The sequence below is a fragment of the Salmo trutta genome, chromosome 35 (assembly GCF_901001165.1).
Source record: "Salmo trutta chromosome 35, fSalTru1.1, whole genome shotgun sequence".
NCBI lineage: Eukaryota > Metazoa > Chordata > Actinopteri > Salmoniformes > Salmonidae > Salmo > Salmo trutta.
Genome location: NC_042991.1, coordinates 1327470 through 1349570, shown reverse-complemented (window position 1 = coordinate 1349570; position 22101 = coordinate 1327470). Strand labels below are relative to the sequence as shown.

The 22101-nt window shown below is 43.2% G+C and overlaps 1 protein-coding gene across 1 annotated transcript in view; it reads right to left on the bottom strand.

Moving 5' to 3' along the window:
• slc22a16 (solute carrier family 22 member 16) overlaps nucleotides 1-22101 on the bottom strand; it is a 61912-nt gene that overhangs the window by 15257 nt on the left and 24554 nt on the right. Inside the window, exons 3-5 of the mRNA XM_029732956.1 lie at nucleotides 12784-12901; nucleotides 9625-10183; nucleotides 4331-4458 (exon numbers count right to left, since the gene is read on the bottom strand). Of these exons, the coding sequence (XP_029588816.1) occupies nucleotides 4331-4458; nucleotides 9625-10183; nucleotides 12784-12901 (805 nt within the window). The remainder of the gene's footprint in view (nucleotides 1-4330; nucleotides 4459-9624; nucleotides 10184-12783; nucleotides 12902-22101) is intronic.

Genomic DNA, 22101 nt, shown 5'->3' with positions numbered 1-22101 from the left:
GCTCTAGACATAGCTTTTTCCTTCATGGTCAAAAAGCTCAATTTTAGTCTCATCTGACCAGAGTACCTTCTTCCATATTTTGAGGAGTCTCCCACATGCCTTTTGGCAAACACCAAACGCGTTTGATTCTTTAATAAGCAATGGCTTTTTTTCTGGCCACTCTTCCGTAAAGCCCAGCTCTTTGGTGTGTACGGCTTAAAGTGGTCCTATGGACAGATACTCCAATCTCCACTGTGGAGCTTTGCAGCTCCTTCAGGGTTATCTTTGGTCTCTTTGTTGCCTCTCTGATTAATGCCCTCCTTGCCTGGTCCATGAGTTTTGGTGGGCGGCCCTCTCTTGGCAGGTTTGTTGTGGTGCCATATTCTTTACATTTTTTAATAATGGATTTAATGGTGCTCCGTGGGACGATCAAAGATTCAGATATTTTTTTATAACCCAACCCTGATCTGTACTGTTCCAAAACTTTGTCCCTGACCTGTTTGGAGAGCTCCATGGTCTTCATGGTGCCGCTTGCTTGGTGGTGCCCCTTGCTTAGTGTTGTTGCAGTCTCTGGGGCCTTTCAGAACAGGTGTATATATACTGCGATCATGTGTCCACCTGTGTGCAATCTAACTGATTATGTGACTTCTGAAGGTAATTGGTTGCACCAGATCTTATTTAGGGGCTTCATAGCAAAGGGTGAATACATATGCACGCACCACTTTTCTGTTTTTTTTATATATTGTTTGTAACAAGTCATTTTTTTCATTTCACTTCACCAATTTGGACTATTTTGTGTATATCCATTACATGAAATCTGAATTAAAATCAATTTAAATTACAGGTTGTAATGCAACAAAATATGAAAAACGCCAAGGGGGATGAATACTTTTGCAAGGCACTGTACTCTGACTTCAGAGCACTCTCGTCTGAGTGTGCCAGAGCGCAGAATAACTGACGAATTTACAAACGCTCAACACCCGTTGAATATGGCCAGTGTCAGAAAACGTTGGCAAAAAAGCGTAATTAAATTGTTGCCAGCAGCACAGTTGCAGTCACCAATGCTCTGGATAGCATAAAAGTAGCTTAACCAGCTCTGCTAGGGCGAGTGAGCTGTTGTCTCATTTGTGTCTGGAAGGAGCTAGCAACCTAGCCAACGTTAGCTAGTAAGCTTAGGTGCTTGACTGCTGTGAGGACAGAACGCTCGGATCAACCCTACTCCTCGGCCAGGGCGTCCAGTTTGTGCTCTAAACGCTCTGAGAGCGAAACACTCTGAATTTACCAACAAACAATCTGACAACGCTCTGTGTTTACAAATGCCCAGCGCACACTCTGGCACTCCATATTAAATTTACGAACACAGTGTGTTTAAGATGAGGGAAGGCGATTATTTTTTCATGAGCATGGCCTTATTTCTATTACAGCATATTAGATGACTCATTCATATTACATTCACCCAGTTCAATGTAACAGCGATAGGTTTAGGCTACTACATGATACACTAATTTTCCCTCTACCCATCATGAGCTTGCTACAACCTAGCCTAAGAATGAGCGTTTATAATGTATTTGCACACAGGTTGAGAGACACATTTGAGGTGACAGACAGTGACATTCAATACCGACTTGCACACTCTTGCCTGCATCTAGCAGTTGCAAATGAGAATTTATATCGGACAAATTCATGTATATCCCCATTTTGTTCCGTTTAAGAAACGTTTTTCAACAGAATTGGCGGCATGAATACACCTATGATAAGGTGTAAGCAGAGTTCTCTCTCATAACAGCCACATTGCATTCCTTCTCTACCCTTCACTTTTGGAAAAAATCAGCTGCATGTGACTAGGCGAAAAAACCTTTCCAAGCCAAACCTCTACAAACAGCCGACATCGTTGTCACCATATTAGCTAAAGTAATGCCATAGTCAGTATAGCTAATCAAACTAACGCGTTAGTAAACCTGTTACAATCATACAGTAACGTTAGTATGTAGTGAGTAAGCAGTTACACCGGCGGGCCCAGGTGGCAATAACTTAGTAATACCAAAAGCTTACCTTGACTTGGAAGAGTTCCAGTGTTGTGTTGGAAAGTCATAGCCAGCAATTTAACATAGCATCCATCTGTTTGAGCAGGGTGTTTCAGTAGGCTAAACTAGCTAGCTGCATTTTCTAGCTTAGAAAGTGAAACTGAAAAAAATGACACTCTCTCTCTATTTCTCTTGCGTCTCCATTTTGGAAGACATTCATTTTTTCAAAACTGTTCAACTATTGTCTTTCTCTCTCTTTGAGTCAACTACTCACCACATGTTTTACACCGCAGTGCTAGCTAGCTGTAGCTTATGCTTTCAGATCTAGATTCATTCTCTGATCCTTTGATTGGGTGGACAACATGTCAGTTCATGCTGCAGGAGCTCTGAAGTTGTTATAATTGCTGTGTAAGTCTATAGAAGGGGGTGAGAAACATGAGCGTCCTAGGTTTTGTATTGAAGTCAATGTACCCAGAAGAGTATGGAAGCTAGCTGTCCTCCGGCTACACTGTGGTACTACCCTACAGAGTGCTGTTGAGGCTACTGTAGACCTAAAGCTTAAGAGGGTGTGAACGATGCTGAATGGGTGTAGACAAAGAAGAGCTCTCCAGTAGGTGTACCAAAACATTCAAACGCCATTTTCTCAAAAGTGAGGTTCCAAGTTAATCAACTTTCAAAGCAGAATTACTTTCCCATTGTTCCGCAACTGCAGTGTATGATATACCATTTTCTATCTCTGAGTCTCTACTTTTATCCAATGTAAAAAACACAATTTAAAATGTTGCTACATAAGACCGAATCGAGCTGGTCGGTCACATATGGGTATACGAGGACATCTTGTAGTCACTGGGTTTTTCATTGTCGGTCACACAAGCTATCATAAATGTGTCCCCCTTCACCTTTCCTACGCAAAAAAAACACACTTAGAGATTTTTTTGCCCTAGCATACAAAGCAATGAGATATATTTGATGCAGGTATTTTCTTTGCAACATGTATTGTCATGGACTAGAACAAAATATAATTGTATGAGCTATGCATCTGTGTACCAGCGTTTTGTACCCATTTGCTAGCTAACTAGTCCAGTCCCAACGATGCAGTCCATTCTGCATGCCTTCTTGACTTTGATACAATGTGTTGTCATGCATTTGTGCATGCACACTAGTAACTGTCATAGCTAACTTAGCTAGATCATCAACCATTATTTTCTTTGCCATTCCTACACGATGGCACTTATTAAAGGCTTGAATCTCATAGGGACCTCACTGTCACCACTGGTCATCTAGCTAGCGACGTAGCCAGCAGGGTTGCATCGGTTCCCATTGGACTACAGCTAGCTAGGTGAGCTAGCTAATGCTAGCTAGCTAACGTGAGCTGATTATCATGTAGCAGCCTATGCTGACTAGAGTCGCTAGCATGCTAACATTAGCTAGCTAATTTTGATACACCATAGTCGTGGGTCTGCAAAAATCAAGCAAATGGTACTGAACTCATGACAAAATCATGTTTCAATATTGTAGTGGCTATTGATGTTTTGGTTGTTTCTTTCTTGTTCAGTGACATTGGAAAATATAATATTTTGGCATTTAACGACAGGTATGTATCTAAAAAGATTTTGACATGCAAAGTCACAAATTCCCTGTGAGATACTGCGAGAATCTGCGGAGTCACGGGTACAGAGCATCAGAAATAAAATATCCAGTCACAGATTAGAAGCCAGAGAAACTTAAATGTTTCTCATGTCACATGCAGTTATCTAAGTAATTTTACAGACTTTATCATTGGTAACATGCATAACAAAGAAATTGTGATTCCACACAACAGAACATTTTAACTGGAACAACTCTCTCAGTAACGGTTGAACAAATATAATGTTGTGAACTTTGTACTACAAGGTTCTATCTGAAAAAAAGATTATTCAGAGATAATTGGCTTTAAAGTTCCGAACTCTGGTTTAAATGATGTCAGCAATTTATCCTGTATTCTTTTTTTAGCTTAACAACATGAATTGGCGTATATGCAAACCACGGCCCAAAATATTGTAATGAGCCTCTGCCTCTACATTATGAAGTAGCTGGGCTTAGTGTGGGTTAGCCTGTGCAGGGCTTGGTGTGGCCTGGCCCATGTTGGGCTGGTGTCCGCTAGCCTATGTTGGACTGGTGTAGGCTACCCTATGTTTGGATGCTGTGGGCTTAGTGTAGGCTTTGTGTTAGCTATCCCCTGTACATCTTGCCCAAATTGGGCCAATGGGATCATATTTTCTGGGTGTATCATATCCTTTGATTTCTCTCTAGCTCACACACAAACACACGTGATTGTTTGTACGTACATTTGGCACCACAATGATGAGCACGCAGGCCGTTCCAGCCAGCAGCAGAGCTGGGGCACATGTCCTCTTCCTGCCCACTCGGTCCATCGCATAACAGCCAATCAGGTAGGAAGGGAACTCCACTGCACCTAGAAACAGCCAATCACAGAAGAAGTCAGGGCAAGGCAGCAGGCATTGCTGGCATGGGGACATTATGTGTGGTGACATCTGGTACCGGGCCAGCTGTGGCTGTTATTTGACTGAAAGGCCCTGGTGATGAGACTGTTTAGCCTTTGAGATCATTGAGAGCATATATGGCACTAGCTAGAGTCTAATACCAACATTTTTCAAGCAAACCACCATAGTCCCTGTGCCCAAGAACACTAAGGTAACCTGCCTAAATGACTACCGACCAGTAGTACTCACGTATGTCGCCATCAAGTGCTTTGAAGGCTGGTCATGGCTCATATCAACACCATTATCCCAGAATATCTAGACCCACTCTAATTTGCATACCGCCCCAACAGATCCACAGATGTTGCAATCTTTATTTCACTCCACACTGCCCTTTCCCACCTGGAAAAAATAGCACTTATGTGAGAATGCTATTCATTGACTACAGCTCAGCTTTCAACACCATAGTACCCTCAAAGCTCATCACTAAGCTAAGGATCCTGGGACTAAACACCTCCCTCTGCAACTGGATCCTGGACTTCCTGACGAGCCGCCCCCAGGTGATGAGGGTAGGTAGCAACACATCTGCCACGCTGATCCTCAACACTGGAGCTCCACAGGGGTGCGTGCTCAGTCCCCTCCTGTACTCCCTGTTCACCCACGACTGCATGGCCAGGCACAACTCCAACACCATCATTAAGTTTGCAGACGACACAAGAGTGGTAGGCCTGATCACCGACAACGACGAGACAGTCTACAGGGAGGAGGTCAGAGACCTGGCCGGGTGGTGCCAGAATAACAACCTATCCCTCAACGTAACCAAAACTAAGGAGATGAGGGGCTGTAGTGGAGCAGGTTGAGAGCTTCAAATTCCTTGGTGTCCACATCAACAACAAACTAGAATGGTCCTAATACACCAAGACAGTTATGAAGAGGGCACAACAAAGCCTATTCCCCCTCAGGAGACTGAAAATATTTGGCATTGGTTCCTCAGATCCTCAAAATGTTCTACAGCTGCACCAGAGAGCATCCTGACTGGTTGCATCACTGCATGGAATGGCAACTGCTAGGCCTCCGAACGCAAGGCACAACAGAGGGTAGTGCGTACGGCTCAGTACATCACTGGGGCCAAGCTTCCTGCCATCCAGGACCTCTATACCAGGCGGTGTCAGAGGAAGGCCCTAAAAATTGTCAAAGACTCTAGCCACCCTAGTCAAAGACTGTTCTCTCTGCTACCGCACGGCAAGCGGTACCGGAGCGCCAGGTCTAGGTCCTAGAGGCTTCTAAACAGCTTCTACCCCCAAGCCATTAGGCTCCAGAACATCTAATCAAATGGTTACCCAGACAATTTGCATCCCCCCCCGTCATTTACGCTGCTGCTACTCTGTTTGTTATCAATGCAGAGTCACTTTAATAACTCTACGTACATATACATACTACCTCAATTACCTCAACTAACCGGTGCCCCCGCACATTGACTCTGTACAGGTACATTGCTGCTCTTTAATTATTTGTTTTATTTCCTTTTATATTTTTCTCAAAACTGCATTGTTGGTAAGTGGGACATTCCAGAATTTGGAGGACAATTTAGTCATCAACTCTTTATCATTTTCTGTTATGTATTTAAGAAAAACAGGTAATAAACCGTCAAATAATTTGATTCGTCCAGCTCAGGCATCAAAGGTACACTTTTTATTTGTTGTGTGCTATGCTTGGCACAACTGTCACATCCTGACCAGTATAAGGGGTTATTTGTTATTGTTGTTTGGTCAGGGCGTGGCAGGGGTGTGTTTGTTTTGTGTTGTCGGGGTTTTTGAGTATTGTTCTATGTTTTTGTATTTCTATGTTTTTTCTATGTTGTGTATTTCTTTGTGTTGGCCTGGTATGGCTCTCAATCAGGGACAGCTGTATTTCGTTGTTGCTGATTGGGAGCCATACTTAGGTAGCCCTTTTTCCACCTGTCTTTTGTGGGAAGTTGTTTTTGCACTGCTGTGGTTAGCCTGCAAAACTGTTTAGCTGTCGTTCGTATTTTTTCTTGTTTTGTTTAGTGTTCAAATAAAGTCAGATATGAGCACTCAACCCGCTGCGCCTTGGTCTACTCAATACGACGGTTGTTACAACAACCCTGTTACGAATATTCAGGAACCTGAAAAAAGTACATTTTAAAATATTGTTTAATAAACCCTCTACCCTTAAGTAAGGAAAGTCAACTTCACATTGAATACTCATTTAATTTCAGAAAAGACTTGATTTATATTAATTTAAGCAACTTTGAAATCTCTTGCCCAACTTTTCAGTAGTCACATGTTTTTTTAAAACTAATTTCAGTATTTATTTTCAAATATTTGATCATACGTTATGCATATGATCATTCAAACTATTAAAAGGACAATAGGTTAAACCCTCGTGAGTTGAGAAAATCATTTTAATAAAAATGATATGGTAACAGGGTTGAAATTAGAGAAACAGGGTTGAATGGATTATATTACTTTTGATTGTAGATCATGACATAAATGAGACAAATAAATACCCAGGACCACAGGAATGTAGTTTAATAATATTTTCTATATCATTTCGAAGGAGGATCAACAGGATGCGTAGAAATGATCAAAAATAAACATGTCAACAAGACCACAAGCTGGATCTGATCAAATATTCAATGGACAAACGTAAAAATGTGTCATATTACAGTAGTCCGACAACCTGGCATTAAAATGAATGAGCATATCAAAAATAGTCATGAACTGATCAATATTTTAGAAAGCTGACGTTATAATGTTGAGATGTAATTTTAGTGGCTGGCCAGAATATACCATACCTCACTTGCGATGGCCATGTGGCGTGAGGTAACTGGGGGAGGAATAAGGGTCAGCACATCCTCAAAGGAATACCAAAGGAGATTGTTTTTTTCTGGCCGTTGAGGGACGGTTCACCCACTCTATGCATACATTTCACCTGGCAGTGGGTCTTATTCACCTCTTGGTTTGATCCCTGGGTAGATGGTGTGGTCGTACACCAGGGCACACCATATCCCCACAACCTCTGGACTGTGCCACTACACTTCTTCTGGTGTGCTGTGTATGGGGTCTTCTGTGTGGTCATCTGTGGGATTAAAGTTGAAGCACTTTGTTTTTTGGCAATCACACTCCAGATTCTCTGTTGCAGAACGCATGCAGCTGACGTCGCGGTAGAGAATTTTCCCAGGTGGAGCCTCATTGTGGACGGTATGGCTGGAAGGTCAGCTAGCATTTCTTGTCTCAATGTCAACAGTGAAGAGGTGACTCAGGGATGCTTGGCTCACCACACTCTAGCGACTCCTTGTGGTGGGCCGGGCGCCTGCAGGCTGACCTTGGTCATCAGTTGAATGGTGTTTCCTCCGATACATTGGTGCAGCTGGCTTTTGTGTTAAGAAGCGCTTTTTGGCGGGTCATGTTTCGGAAGACGCATGACTTCAATTAGGGTAGGGTAAGGGGAAAAAAATATTACACAGACACTATATGGGGGATTGAAAATGATGCAGACAATTACATTGATGGAAGCTACAATCTGCCCTATTAAAGCTACCCCCTCGATGGGGTTGAGGTTAGGGCTCTGTGCAGGGCAGTCAAGTTCTTCCACACCGATCTCAACAAACCATTTCTGTATGGACCTTGCTTTGTGCATGGGGGCATTCTCATGTTGAACCAGGAAAGGGCTTTCCCCAAACTGTACCCACAAAGTTGGAAGCACAGAATTGTCTAGAATGTCATCGTAAAATAAATTCAAATCAAATTTTATTGGTCATGTACACATATTTAGCAGATGTCTGCTGTAGCGTTAAGATTTCCCTTCACTGAAACTGAGGAGCCTAGGCATCCTATGAAGGTGCGATGTTGAAAGTCACTGAGCTCTTCAGTAAGGCCATTCTACTACCAGTGTTTGTCTATGGAGATTGCATGGCGGTGTGCTCGATTTTATACACCTGTCAGCAAATAGCCAAATCCACTAATTCGAAGGTGTGTCCACATACACTATATATACACAAAAGTATCATACTAAATGAAGTGTCAGAATAATGCTAAATGCTCTGAGACCAGTTTTCTATAATAAGCACACATACATTTTAGTAGACGCTCTTATCCAGAGCAACTTACAGTAGTGAGTGCATACATTTCCATTTCATTTCATGCATTTTTTTTTTGTACTGGTCCCCCGTGGGAGTTGAACCCACAACCCTGGCATTGCACACACCATGCTCTACCAACTGAGCCACATTGAAAGCAAGTCTTAGAAGCAGTAGATTTGTTCTATATGCACCATTTCCATGCTTCCTGTTCTTACGTTTCATTTTGGTTTTGTACAACTGCTTCAAAACAGCTGAAAATACAATATTTTTGGTTATGGAAAATATATTTTAATGATTCTCTACACTACACTTCCTTGTTTTGTCAAACTGAAAACCAGGAAATGGGGGGAGCGATTTCTGCATCTTTAAATCAAATTATCTATGTAACATTGCTACATAGCCTGCAAGGATAGACCTTTAAATGCCACATTTTAATAAAAACAGTTCTATAAACAGTTTTATGAGTATGTTGTAGACAAGGACAGGTAGCGCTGCAAAAATGGCCAGCCATCTAGCTAATTGCGGCTAACTAAGTTGGCTACTGTAGCTAGCTAGCTTCTTTACAACAATTTGAAGCAGCCAAGGCAGGCACGACCAGATGGTATGATAGATAAACTTGTTGCTGCCATAGCTTATCTAACTAGCGCAAGTCGGTTTGGCTACTGTCCCTCTCTCTTCGTGCCACACAGACTGTCACACACCGGCCCCTGCTCCTCTTCCATCCCTCCCACATCCTTCTGCTGAAACAAGTGGTGAAGTGAAGTTCGCAAACGATTCATTTTTCTGAGTGACTTGTTTATTTTAACAGTTTGTTTGACCTGTTGGCTGTAATGAATTCTACAGCATGATTAATATGTGCACCTCTGGTGTCTCTGGAAACGTGTTCTGCCCAACAACTGTCTGTCCTATATGAGTGCAAGTAAAATAGATCATGCTGCAGACAGCACTTTTTACTTTTTTTTTTTTTTAAATACCACACACCCATAGTACATACAGTACACATGCACACACAAACCAACCCCCATCCCCCTCTCACCAGCCAGAAAGAGGTTGATGTACTGGTTGCCCCCCAGGTTGATGGAGCCCAGGGAGAAGACGTAGTAGCCCAGGCTGCCAATGAACCACACTGCCCACACTGTCACTGTCCTCCAGGCCATCCTCCATGTCCCAAACAGGTCCAGGATGCTCAGCTTTCTCTCGGGCTCCACTGGCTGGGCTCTCCCCATTGCCACCTCCTTCTCCAGCAAAGCCTCCTTGGGTTCCAGGAGGTCCTCGGCCCTCAGGCGGCCAGGCTCCAGGCCGTTGAAGCAGGCTATGGAATCCAACAGGACCTGGGTCTCCTGGAGCCTCCCCTTAGCCATCAGGTAGAAGGGTGTCTCGGGAAACTTCCAGCAGAAGAAGAGGAAGGGCGAGGTGCATGTGGAGAGGATGATCTGGTAGATCCACCAGGTACGCACAAGGTAGCCCGTGATCGCCACCATCATGATGCCTGCGGCGAAGGCGGCGTGCACGTGCATGGAGGTCCACGTGCGTACCTTGTTGCCAGTGAACTCGGTCACGTACACAAACACCACTACAAGGTAGCCGCTGGACACCTACCGAGAGAGAGGGAGGGAACATTACAATTAGATCAAAAAAGGGGACACAACGCAAGGCCAGAGCTTCAAATGCTGATCACACACACACACACACACACACACACACACACACACACACACACACACACACCTCGGATTACTGTTGATGCAGAAAGTTAATCTAAGGCCTGATAACAAGTCTCATATATCTTATCTACTTATCCTGTATTTTGTAAATGGACCGTGAGAGCAGACTGTGGTTAGAATATACTGTAGATCAAACCTTATCTTCAGAGAATTATCCAGATACTAGCCTAGGCTAGCCATATCAACATTCTCTAAAACTGACTGCTTTGCATCCAGATGAAGCGAGGAAGACACTCATACAGTCCACAGACCTATACACATGCAGTAAATATTTGCACAGTCACATAGGCAGGATTTGGTTATGCTTTTAGTTTTCAAGGTTTTTTAAACAATCTTACGTGTAGCACTTCCATGAGCTATTCTGCTGATGGTCACCTGTTCCTCAGCTATTCTTTAAACATAAGCCACACCCTCTACTGAGAGGGCTGGCCCACAGAGAGGCATGTAACAGGAAGGCCAAAAATATCATTAAAGACATCAACCCCCTGCGCCACGGCCTGGTCACCCTGCTATCATCCAGAAGGCAAGGTCAGTACAGGTGCATCAAAGCTTGGACAGAAATACTGAAATACAGCTTTATCTCAAGGCCGTCAGATGGTTAAATAGCCTTCACTAGCCGGCCTCCACCCAGTACCCTGCCCTGAACTTAGTCACTGTCACTAGCTGGCTACCACCCAGTTACTCAACCCTGCACCTTAGAAGCTGCAACCTTTTGTAAAGTGCATTTGGAGAGTATTCAGATCCCTTGAATTTTTCAACATTTTGTTACGTTACAGCCTTATTCTAAAATGGATTAAATAGTTTTTTCTCCTCATCAATCTACACACAATACCCCATAATGACAAAGCAAAAACCTTTTTTGAAATTTTTGCAAATTAAGCTGAAATATGACATTTACAGAAGTATTCAGACCCTTTACTCAGTACTTTGTTGAAGCACCTTTGGCAGCGATTACAGCCTCAAGTCTTCTTGGGTGTGATGCTACAAGCTTGGCACACCTGTATTTGGGGAATTTCTCCCATTCTTCTCTGCAGATGCTCTCAAGTTCTGTCAGTTTGGATGGGGAGCGTTGCTGCACAACTATTTTCAGGTCTCTCCAGAGATGTTCGATTGGGTTCAAGTCCGGGCTCTGGCTGGGCCACTCAAGGACATTAAAAAGACTTGTCCCAAAGCCACTCCTGCGTTGTCTTAGCTGTGTGCTTAGGGTCGTTTTATGGTTGGAAGGTGAACCTTCGCCCCAGTCTGAGGTCCTAAGTGCTCTGGAGCAGGTTTTCATCAAGGATCTCTTTGTAATTTGCTCTGTTCATCTTTCCCTCTATCCTGACTAGTCTCCCAGTCCCTGCCGCTGAAAAACATCCCCACAGCATGATGCTGCCACCACCATGCTTCACCGTAGGGATGGTGCCAGGTTTCCTCCTGACGTGACACTCTGCATTCAGGCCAAATAGTTCAATCTTAGTTTCATCAGACCAGAGAATCTTATTTCTCATGGTCTGAGAGTCTTTAGGTGCCATTTGCCAAACTCCAAGCGGGCTGTCATGTGTCTTTCACTGAGGAGTGGCTTCCGTCTAGCCACTCTACCATAAAGGCCTGATTGGTGGAGTGCTGCAGAGATGGTTGTCCTTCTGGAAGATTCTACCATCTCCACAGACTAACTCTGGAGCCATGTCAGAGTGACCATTGGGTTCTTTGTCACCTCCCTGGGCGGCCAGCTCTAGGAAGAGTCTTGGTGTTTCCAAACTTCTTCCATTTAAGAATGATGGAGGCCGCTATGTTCTTGGGGACCTTCAATACTGAATATTTTTTTGGAACCCACCTGTTATTGTAATGGTGAGAGTTTAGCATGTTTTGGGGGTAAGATTTTTGCATCTGTAACTTTGCCAACCATCAATAACCTCATAGTCATTGTTGATTTAAAATCCAAACTTTTGAAGTTTAGAGCCAAAAGAAGAAAAAATGCTTCAATGTCCCAATACTTACGGAGGGCATCATACATTTGGCCTTAGTGAAAACAACTGTAGGACTTCTGCTCAGGGCAGAGGTGGAAGGGAGAAATTTAAGACGTAAAGAGAGTTAGAGAGAGGCACACATAGAGCCTACTATGGAAGCAGTTTACAGTTTATAGCCTCTAGTATGACCTGACATTCCTTTTAGGCAAATAATCTAATAATAACAAATACAAATACTGGATGCATACAAACTAATGTATATAACTGCTAACAACTTGAGATATGCATAGATAACCCGCAACTTTTGCATACAGTATACAATTACTGTATGTTTATGGGAGATTATTCCGAAATTTCAAGTAAAGTGCATGTCTCAAGTTAGGATTTGCCCATGAAATAATATTTAAAAGAGTGTCTCCTTACGTCATCCTGCATTCCTTACACTACATTACACTCCACATGTGTTGATAATTCGGGTTTTTCTTACAACTCTTACACACACACACACACACACACACTTACCATGGCGAGCAGGAAGCGGATGACCATAAATAGGTAGTAGTTTCCCGTGAATGCCACGCTTACACCAAACACAAACTGGCAGAGGCTGGTGATCATTAGGATCCTCCGTCTGCCAACCCTGAGAGAGAGAAATGTAGAGAGAGAGAGAGAGAGAGAGAGAGAGAGAGGGACAGGGAGGGAGAAATGTTAAGATTTCTTGTTAGGGTCTATAGTTGAACTAAGGCCTGTGTTGTGGCTGACTGTCATACTATTGACTGATCCACATAAAAAAATACTACAGTTTACTATAAAATATTACAGTACTTAGTATAGAATTCTGTAATAAACTATAGTATACTGTAGAATACTATACTACACACAGTAGTATCACTTGATCATGTATAGAATTGTGTAGTATATTGTAGTATACCATAGTAAATACTACAGTATTACCCACACATAAAACACTAGTAAATACTACAGAAATGTCTGCAAAAACACTACTTTTTTTACTATAGTAAATACGACAGTATTACATTTACATATACCTTGCCCAATGAGAAACCTACAAGCCAAGAATAGAACATATATTGTGTTCCCTATAGGTTACAGTATAACTTCCTGTTCAGAACCCAGTCCTACTTACCTACCTACTTGTTATGGGAAAAACTATATTTTAGTATTTCTCCAGTTGTCACGTCATGACCATAGTAAGATGTTATTTTCTATGGTAGAGTAGGTCAGGGCGTGACAGGGGGTGTTTTGTGTTTTTCTATTTCTATGTTCTTAGGCTCTAGTTTTTGTATTTCTACGTTGGCTTGTTTGGGATGATCTCCAATTAGAGGCAGCTGGTCCTCGTTGTCTCTAATTGGAGGTCATACTTAAGTAGGGGTTTTTCTTCCTGGGTTTTGTGGGTGATTATTATTTTTGAGTAGTGTTTGTTCTCTGCGTCACGGTTTGTTGTTTTGTCAATTCAGTTTATGTATTGCAAAGTTTCACAGGTTAAAAAAAATGTGGAACTACACACACGCTGCACCTTGGTCCTCTCCTTTTGACAGCCGTGACACCAGTAGGTTTCCTCAACAAGAAAACCCCCAACTTCGATGTCAAAAATAATACAATGTCTCTAAAAACACTACAGTATAATGTATTACAGTCCACAAAAGCACTATGGTAAATGCTACAGTACATGAATACACCACACCAAAAGCTTGATTTTTATGGTCAGTATTGTAATTTTAAAACAAATTTCCTGAAATTCTACGTAGTACTGATTTATGTCAACTGATTTGATAGCATGTTGAATCTATGCAAATAAATTCTATGACTTGATAGTTCACCTCTCTGTTTTCTTTTATTCCATAATAGGGTATATTGTAACCATGTGTTACGCAAATCAAAGTTTATTTATGATACAGCATGTAAGCTACACAATACAATAAAATGTTACAGTATACTACAATATTCACTGTAGTGTTTCTGCCACAAAATACCACAGTGAATATTATAGTATTCCTACCAAAGTATACGCTATAGTATTTTTTCATGTGGGGAGCCATAGGTTTTAAATATATACTTCCTGTATTTTCAGAAGGACCTCTGCTATTTACTGTAGCTGACGACATGGGAAGAGTTGAGATAAAAATATTAAATGTCACACAAGCTCATATGTGTGTGAAATAATACATGGGGTGGCAGGTAGCCTAGTAGTTAAGAGCGTTGGGCCAGTAAACGAAAGGTCACTTGATTTAATCCCTGAGCAGACAATGTGAAAAATCTGGTGATGTGCCCTTGAGCAAGGCACTTAACCATAATTGCTCCTCTGCTAAATGACTAAAATGTAAATAAGGAGCATTGTATTGTTGACTGGGAATTGCACATTGCCACATAGAAGGTTTGTGACTCATGGCATTGATCCAGAACAAATATTGGTTGAAATACTGGTAGACATGGCCTCCCGAGTGGCGCAGCAGTCTAAGGCACTTCATCGTAGTGCTAGAGGCGTCACTACAGACCCGGGTTTGTTCCCAGGATGTGTCACACCTGGCCGTGACCGGGAGTCCCATAGAGCGGCGCACAATTGGCACAGCGTCGTCCGAGTTAGGGGAGGGTTCGCCCGGGGCGGTTTTACTCTTGACCCTGTTGGAGAGTTGCAGCGATGAGACAAGATCGAAATTGGGGAGAAAAAGGGGGTAAAATACCACAAAAAAAGATGTAAAATATAAATACTGGTTGACACAAGCTGGGAGCAGCAAAGGTGCAGCAGCACTAGGAGCAGTTTGGGTTGAAATTGCACATCGCTAGTATCACTACACAAAAGGAGTTGCTGAGTTTATAGGTGTTTGAGTGAGTGAGTATGGGATTTGCATGTGACTCGAGGCCTCTAGACAAGACAGAACAAATCAATGAACAGTTTGGCTGAACACAAATAATGTAATCTTATAATGCTATGCTATACTGTATATACAGTTGAAGTCGGAAGTTTAAATACACTTAGGTTGGAGTCATTAAAACTTGTTTTTCAACCACTCCATACATTTCTTGTTAACAAACTATAATTTTGGCAAGTCGGTTAGGACATCTACTTTGTGCATGACACAAGTCATTTTTCCAACAATTGTTTACAGACAGATTATTTCACTTATAATTCACTGTATCACAATTCCAGAGGGTCAGAAGTTTACATACACTAAGTTGACTGTGCCTTTAAACAGCTTGGAAAATTACAGAAAACTATGTCATGGCTTTAGAAGCTTCTGATAGGAAGCTGACATCATTTGAGTCATCATTTGAGTCAATTGGAGGTGTACCTGTGGATGTATTTCAAGGCCTACCTTCAAACTCAGTGCCTCTTTGCTTGACATCATGGGAAAATCAAAAGAAATCAGCCAAGAACTCCGCAAGTCTGGTTCATCCTTAGGAGAAAATTCCAAATGCCTGAAGGTACCACGTTCATCTGTACAAACAATAGTGCGCAAGTATAAACACCATGGGACACCACAGCCGTCATACCACTCAGAAAGGAGATGCATTCTGTCTCCTAGAGATGAACGTACTTAGGTGCGAAAAGTGCAAATCAATCCCAGAACAACAGCAAAGGACCTTGTGAAGATGCTGGAGGAAACAGGTACAAAAGTATCTATATCCACGGCAAAACTAGTCCTATATCGACATAACTTGAAAGGCCGCTCAGCAAGGAAGAAGCCACTGCTCCAATATCGCCATAAAAAAGCCAGACTACGGTTTGCAACTGCACATGGGGACAAAGACCTCCTCTGGTCTGATGAAACAAAAATAGAACTGTTTGGCCATAATGACCGTAGTTATGTTTGGAGGAAAAAGGGGGAAGCTTGCAAGCTGAAGAACACCATCCCAACCGTGAAGCACGGGGGTGGCAGCATCATGTTGTGGGGGTGCTTTGCTGCAGGAGGGATTGGTGCACTTCACAAAATAGATGGCATCATGAGATAGGAAAATTATGTGGATATATTGAAGCAACATCTCAAGACATCAGTCAGGAAGTTAAAGCTTGGTCGCAAATGGGTCTTCCAAATGGACAATGACCCCAAGCATACTTCCAAAGTTGTTGCAAAATGGCTTAAGGACAACAAAGTCAAGATATTGGAGTGGCCATCACAAAGTCCTGACCTCAATTCTATAGAAAATTTGTGGGCAGAACTGAAAAAGTGTGTGCAAGCAAGGAGACGTTTGACCCAAGTTAAACAATTTTAAGGCAATGCTACCAAATACTAATTGAGTGTATGTAAACTTCTGACCCACTGGGAATGTGATGAAAGGAATAAAAGCTGAAATAAATCATTCTCTCTACTATTATTCTGACATTTCACATTCTTAAAATAAAGTGGTGATCCTAACTGATCTAAGACAGGGAATTTTTACTAGGATTAAAAGTCAGGAATTGTGAAAAACTAAGTTTAAATGTATTTGGCTAAGGTGTATATAAACTTCCAACTACAACTGTGCGAATTAGAGGATGTCTAGTATCATACGGCTTACCCGGTCGTACAACAGCATACAAATTGGATGACTTACCTTATCATACATCTTGGAGGCTGTATAGTATGTCTTTATTTGAGACCAGGTTGCTTTTTGCGCCGTAACAAAAGGAGAATTACGGGGAGAATGTATGTTGGCAGTTACTACAAAATTTTGGAAAACTAAAAAGACAAAAGTTAGGTGAATTTACTTAGCAGTTTAGGTGAATTGGGTTAAGTTTAGAATAAGTGTTAGGGGAACGGTTAGCTAAAATGCTACAGTTGTCCCCGACTCGAACATGCAACCTTTGAATTGCTAGACTATCGCAGATTACGCCAACCCATCCTCCACGACCAACCTCCTTACTTATGTTTCTGTCTCAAATAACTAGACCATTAATCGGTATCATAGATCTAACAGGTGCTCAGAACTACATAAAGTATATTTCATATGGCTCTGAGGCCAGGCTTGAAACAGATATTCAAACTATTCAGCAGCCCATGATGATACAGTAGGGAGTGGGACACACCTTCTCTCCTCAACCTAGCTCACGTCTTGGGTTTGTGAACATGAGGCGTTCAACTTAGTACCCTATTCTCTGCACAGTGGACACCTAGACCCTAGCTAGACCAAGGGACTACTGGCCTTGGCAGGCCTCTTCTTCCCTGTCCTTGCTGGACAACTGGATAATAGCCTACCAGTTGACTTGATATGTCCCCACTGTCCCAAGAGTCTTAATCTTTTTCTGTGGCTGTGGACTGGTTGTCACCCTGTAGTGTCAGATGATGGGAACACCTCTCTGAACTGGCACACACTGCTATCCAAACACACACTTGCACACTCTGTTTGCCTGTTTCGGGATTGAGAAACAGGGATGTTCTCAGGACCAGCTGAGAATAAACCCTCACCCCTAACCCCTCACCTATACCCTCCTCACTCAATGCTCACCTCTCACCCCTCTCCCCTCACCCATAACATTGGCACTCCTCATAAACCAATCATAGCTTGCTCCAGACTCATAGCTTTAAAAAAATATATGCATATATACTGCTCAAAAAAATAAAGGGAACACTTAAACAACACAATGTAACTCCAAGTCAATCACACTTCTGTGAAATCAAACTGTCCACTTAGGAAGCAACACTGATTGACAATAAATTTCACATGCTGTTGTGCAAATGGAATAGACAACAGGTGAAAATTATAGGCAATTAGCAAGACACCCCCAATAAAGGAGTGGTTCTGCAGGTGGTGACCACAGACCACTTCTCAGTTCCTATGCTTCCTGGCTGATGTTTTGGTCACTTTTGAATGCTGGCGGTGCTTTCACTCTAGTGGTAGCATGAGACGGAGTCTACAACCCACACAAGTGGCTCAGGTAGTGCAGCTCATCCAGGATGGCACATCAATGCGAGCTGTGGGAAGAAGGTTTGCTGTGTCTGTCAGCGTAGTGTCCAGAGCATGGAGGCGCTACCAGGAGACAGGCCAGTACATCAGGAGACATTGAGGAGGCCGTAGGAGGGCAACAACCCAGCAGCAGGACCGCTACCTCCGCCTTTGTGCAAGGAGGAGCAGGAGGAGCACTGCCAGAGCCCTGCAAAATGACCTCCAGCAGGCCACAAATGTGCATGTGTCTGTCAAACGGTCAGAAACAGACTCCATGAGGGAGGTATGAGGGCCCGACGTCCACAGGTGGGGTCCACGTGCAGGACGTTTGGCATTTGCCAGAGAACACCAAGATTGGCAAATTCGCCACTGGCGCCCTGTGCTCTTCACAGATGAAAGCAGGTTCACACTGAGCACGTGACAGACGTGACAGAGTCTGTCGTGGAGAATGTTCTGCTGCCTGCAACATCCTCCAGCATGACCGGTTTGGCGGTGGGTCAGTCATGGTGTGGGGTGGCATTTCTTTGGGGGGCCGCACAGCCCTCCATGTGCTCGCCAGCCATTAGGTACCGAGATGAGATCCTCATACCCCTTGTGAGACCATATGCTGGTGCGGTTGGCCCTGGGTTCCTCCTAATGTAAGACAATGCTAGAACTCATGTGGCTGGAGTGTGTCAGCAGTTCCTGCAAGAGGAAGGCATTGATGCTATGGACTGGCCCACCCGTTCCCCAGACCTGAATCCAATTGAGCACATCTGGGACATCATGTCTCGCTCCATCCACCAACGCCACATTGCACCACAGACTGTCGAGGAGTTGGCAGATGCTTTAGTCCAGGTCTGGGAGGAAATCCCTCAGGAGACATTTTACATTTACATTTTAGTCATTTGGCAGACACTCTTATCCAGAGCAACTTACAGTAGTGAATGCATACATTTCATTTCATGCATTTTTTTGTACTGGCCCCCCGTAGGAATCAAACCCACAACCCTGGCGTTGTACACACCATGCTGGCGTTGCAAACACCATGCTTTACCAACTGAGCCACAGGGAAGGCTTACCATCCGCCACCTCATCAGGAGCATGCCCATGCGTTGTAGGGAGGTCATACAGGCATGTGGAGGCCACACACACTACTGAGCCTCATTTTGACTTGTTTTAAGGACTTTACATCAAAGTTGGATCAGCCTGTAGTTTGGTTTTCCACTTAAATTTTGAGTGTGACTCCAAATCCAGACCTCCATGGGTTGATAAATTGGATTTCCATTGATTATTTTTGTGTGATTTTGTTGTCAGCACATTCAACTATGTAAAGAAAAAAGTATTTAATAAGATTATTTCATTCATTCAGATCCAGGATGTGTTATTTTAGTGTTCCCTTTATTTTTTGAGCAGTGTATATATATTTCATCTTTATTTAACCAGGTAGGCCAGTTGAGAACAAGTTCTCATTTACAACTGCGACCTGGCCAAGATAAAGCAAAGCAGTGTGACACAAACAACACAGAGTTACACATGGGATAAGCAAACATACAGTCAATAACACAATAGAAAAGTCAATATACAGTGTGTGCAAATGTAGTAAGATTAGGGAGGTAAGACAATAAATAGGCCATCGTAGCAAAATAATTACAATTTAGCAATTAAACACTGGAGTGATAGATGTGCAGGAGATGAATGTGCAAGTAGAGATACTGGGGTGCAAAGGAGCAAAGAATAAATAACAATTTGGGGATGAGGTAGTTGGGTGGGCTATTTACAGATGGGCTGTGTACAGGTGCAATGATCGGTAAGCTGCTCTGACAGCTGGTGCTTAAAGTTAGTGAGGGAGATAGAAGCTTCAGTGATTCTTGCAATTCGTTCCAGTCATTGGCAGCAGAGAACTGGCAGGAAAGGTGGCCAAAGTAAGAGTTGGCTTTGGCGATGACCAGTGAAATATACCTGCTGGAGCGCATGCTACGGGTGGGTTCTGCTATGGTGAGCTGAGATAAGGTGGGGCTTTACCTAGCAAAGACTTATAGATGACCTGGAGCCAGTGGGTTAGCGACGAAAATGAAGCGAGGGCCAGTCAACCAGAGCATACAGGTTGCAGTGGTGGGTAGTCTATGGGGCTTTGGTGACAAAATGGATGGCACTGTGGTAGACTACATCCAATTTGCTGAGTAGAATGTTGGAGTCTATTTTGTAAATGACATCGCCGAAGTCAAGGATCAGTAGGATAGTCAGTTTTACGAGGGTATGTTTGGCAGGATGCTTTGTTGCGAAATAGGAATGTCACGCCCTGACCATAGAGAGCCCTCGGGGTTCTCTATGGTGTTTTAGGTCAGGACGTGACTAGGGGGGTTATCTAGAATTTCGTATTTCTATGTTTGTTGGTGAGTATGGTTCCCAATTAGAGGCAGCTGTTTATCGTTGTCTCTAATTGGGGATCATACTTAAGTTGTCATTTGTTCCCACCTGCTTTGTGGGATATTGTTTTGTGTGTGTGCATGTTGCACCACGGCTTTCACGTTTCGTTGTTTGTTTATTGTTTTTTTGAAGTTTCACTTTAAATAAAGATGTGGAATTCAACTCATGCTGCACCTTGGTCCGTCCTTTATGACAAGGAAGCCGGTTCTAGATTTAATTTTAGATTGGAGATGCTTAATGTGAGTCTGGAAGGAGAGTTTACAGTCTAACCAGACACCTAGGTATTTGGAGTTGTCCACGTATTCTAAGTCAGAACCGTTCAGAGTAGTGATGCTAGACGGGTGAGCGAGTGTGGGCAGCGATTGGTTGAAGAGCATGCATTTAGTTTTACTTGCATTTAAGAGCAGTTGGAGACCACGGAAGGATTGTTGTATGGCATTGAAGCTCGTCTGGAGGTTTGTTAACACAGTGTCCAAAAGTATACAGAATGGTGTCGTCTGCATAGAGGTGGATCAGAGAATCACCAGAGGCAAGAGCAACATCACTGATCTATACAGAGAACCGAGCATTGAACTCTGTGGTATAGAGACTGCCAGAGGTCCGGAAAACAGGCCCTCCGTTTTGACACACTGAACTCTATCTGAGAAGTAGTTGGTGAACCAGGCGAGGCAGTCATTTGAGAAACCAAGGCTGTTTATTCTGCCGCTAAGAATGCGGTGATTGACATAGTCGAAAGCCTTGGCCAGGTCGATGAAGACGGCTGCACAGTACTGTCTTTTATCGATGGCGGTTATGATATCGTTTAGGACCTTGAGCGTGGTTGAGGTGCACCCATGACCAGCTTGGAAACCAGATTGCATAGCGGAGAAGGTACGGTGGGATTCGAAATGGTCGGTGATCTGTTAGTTAACTTGGCTTTCAAAGACTTTAGAAAGGCAGGGTAGGATAGATATAGGTCTATAACAGTTTGGGTCTAGAGTGTCTCCCCCTTTGAAGAGGGAGATGACCGCTGCAGCTTTCCAATCTTTAAGGATCTCAGATGATACAAAAGAGAGGTTGAAGAGGCTAGTAGTAGGGGTTGCAACAATTGCGGCAGATAATTTAAGAAAGAGGGTCCAGATTGTCTAGGCCAGCTGATTTGTAGGGGTCCAGATTTTGCAGCTCTTTCAGAACATCAGCTATCTGGATTTAGGTGAAGGAGAAAAGGGGGAGGCTTGGGTAAGTTGCTGTGGGGGATGCAGAGCTGTTGACCGGGGTAGGGGTAGCCAGGTGAAAGCATGGCCAGCCTTAGAATAATGCTTATTGAAATTCTCGATTATCGTGGATTTATCGGTGGTAGCAGTGTTTCCTAGCCTCAGTGCAGTGGGCAGCTGGGAGGAGTTGCTCTTATTCTCCATGGACTTTACAGTGTCCGAGAACTTTTTGGAGTTTGTGCTACAGGATGCACATTTGTCTGAAAAAGCTAGCCTTTGATTTCCTAACTGCCTGTGTATATTGGTTCCTAACTTCCCTGAAAAGTTGCATATCGCGGGGGCTATTCGATTCTAA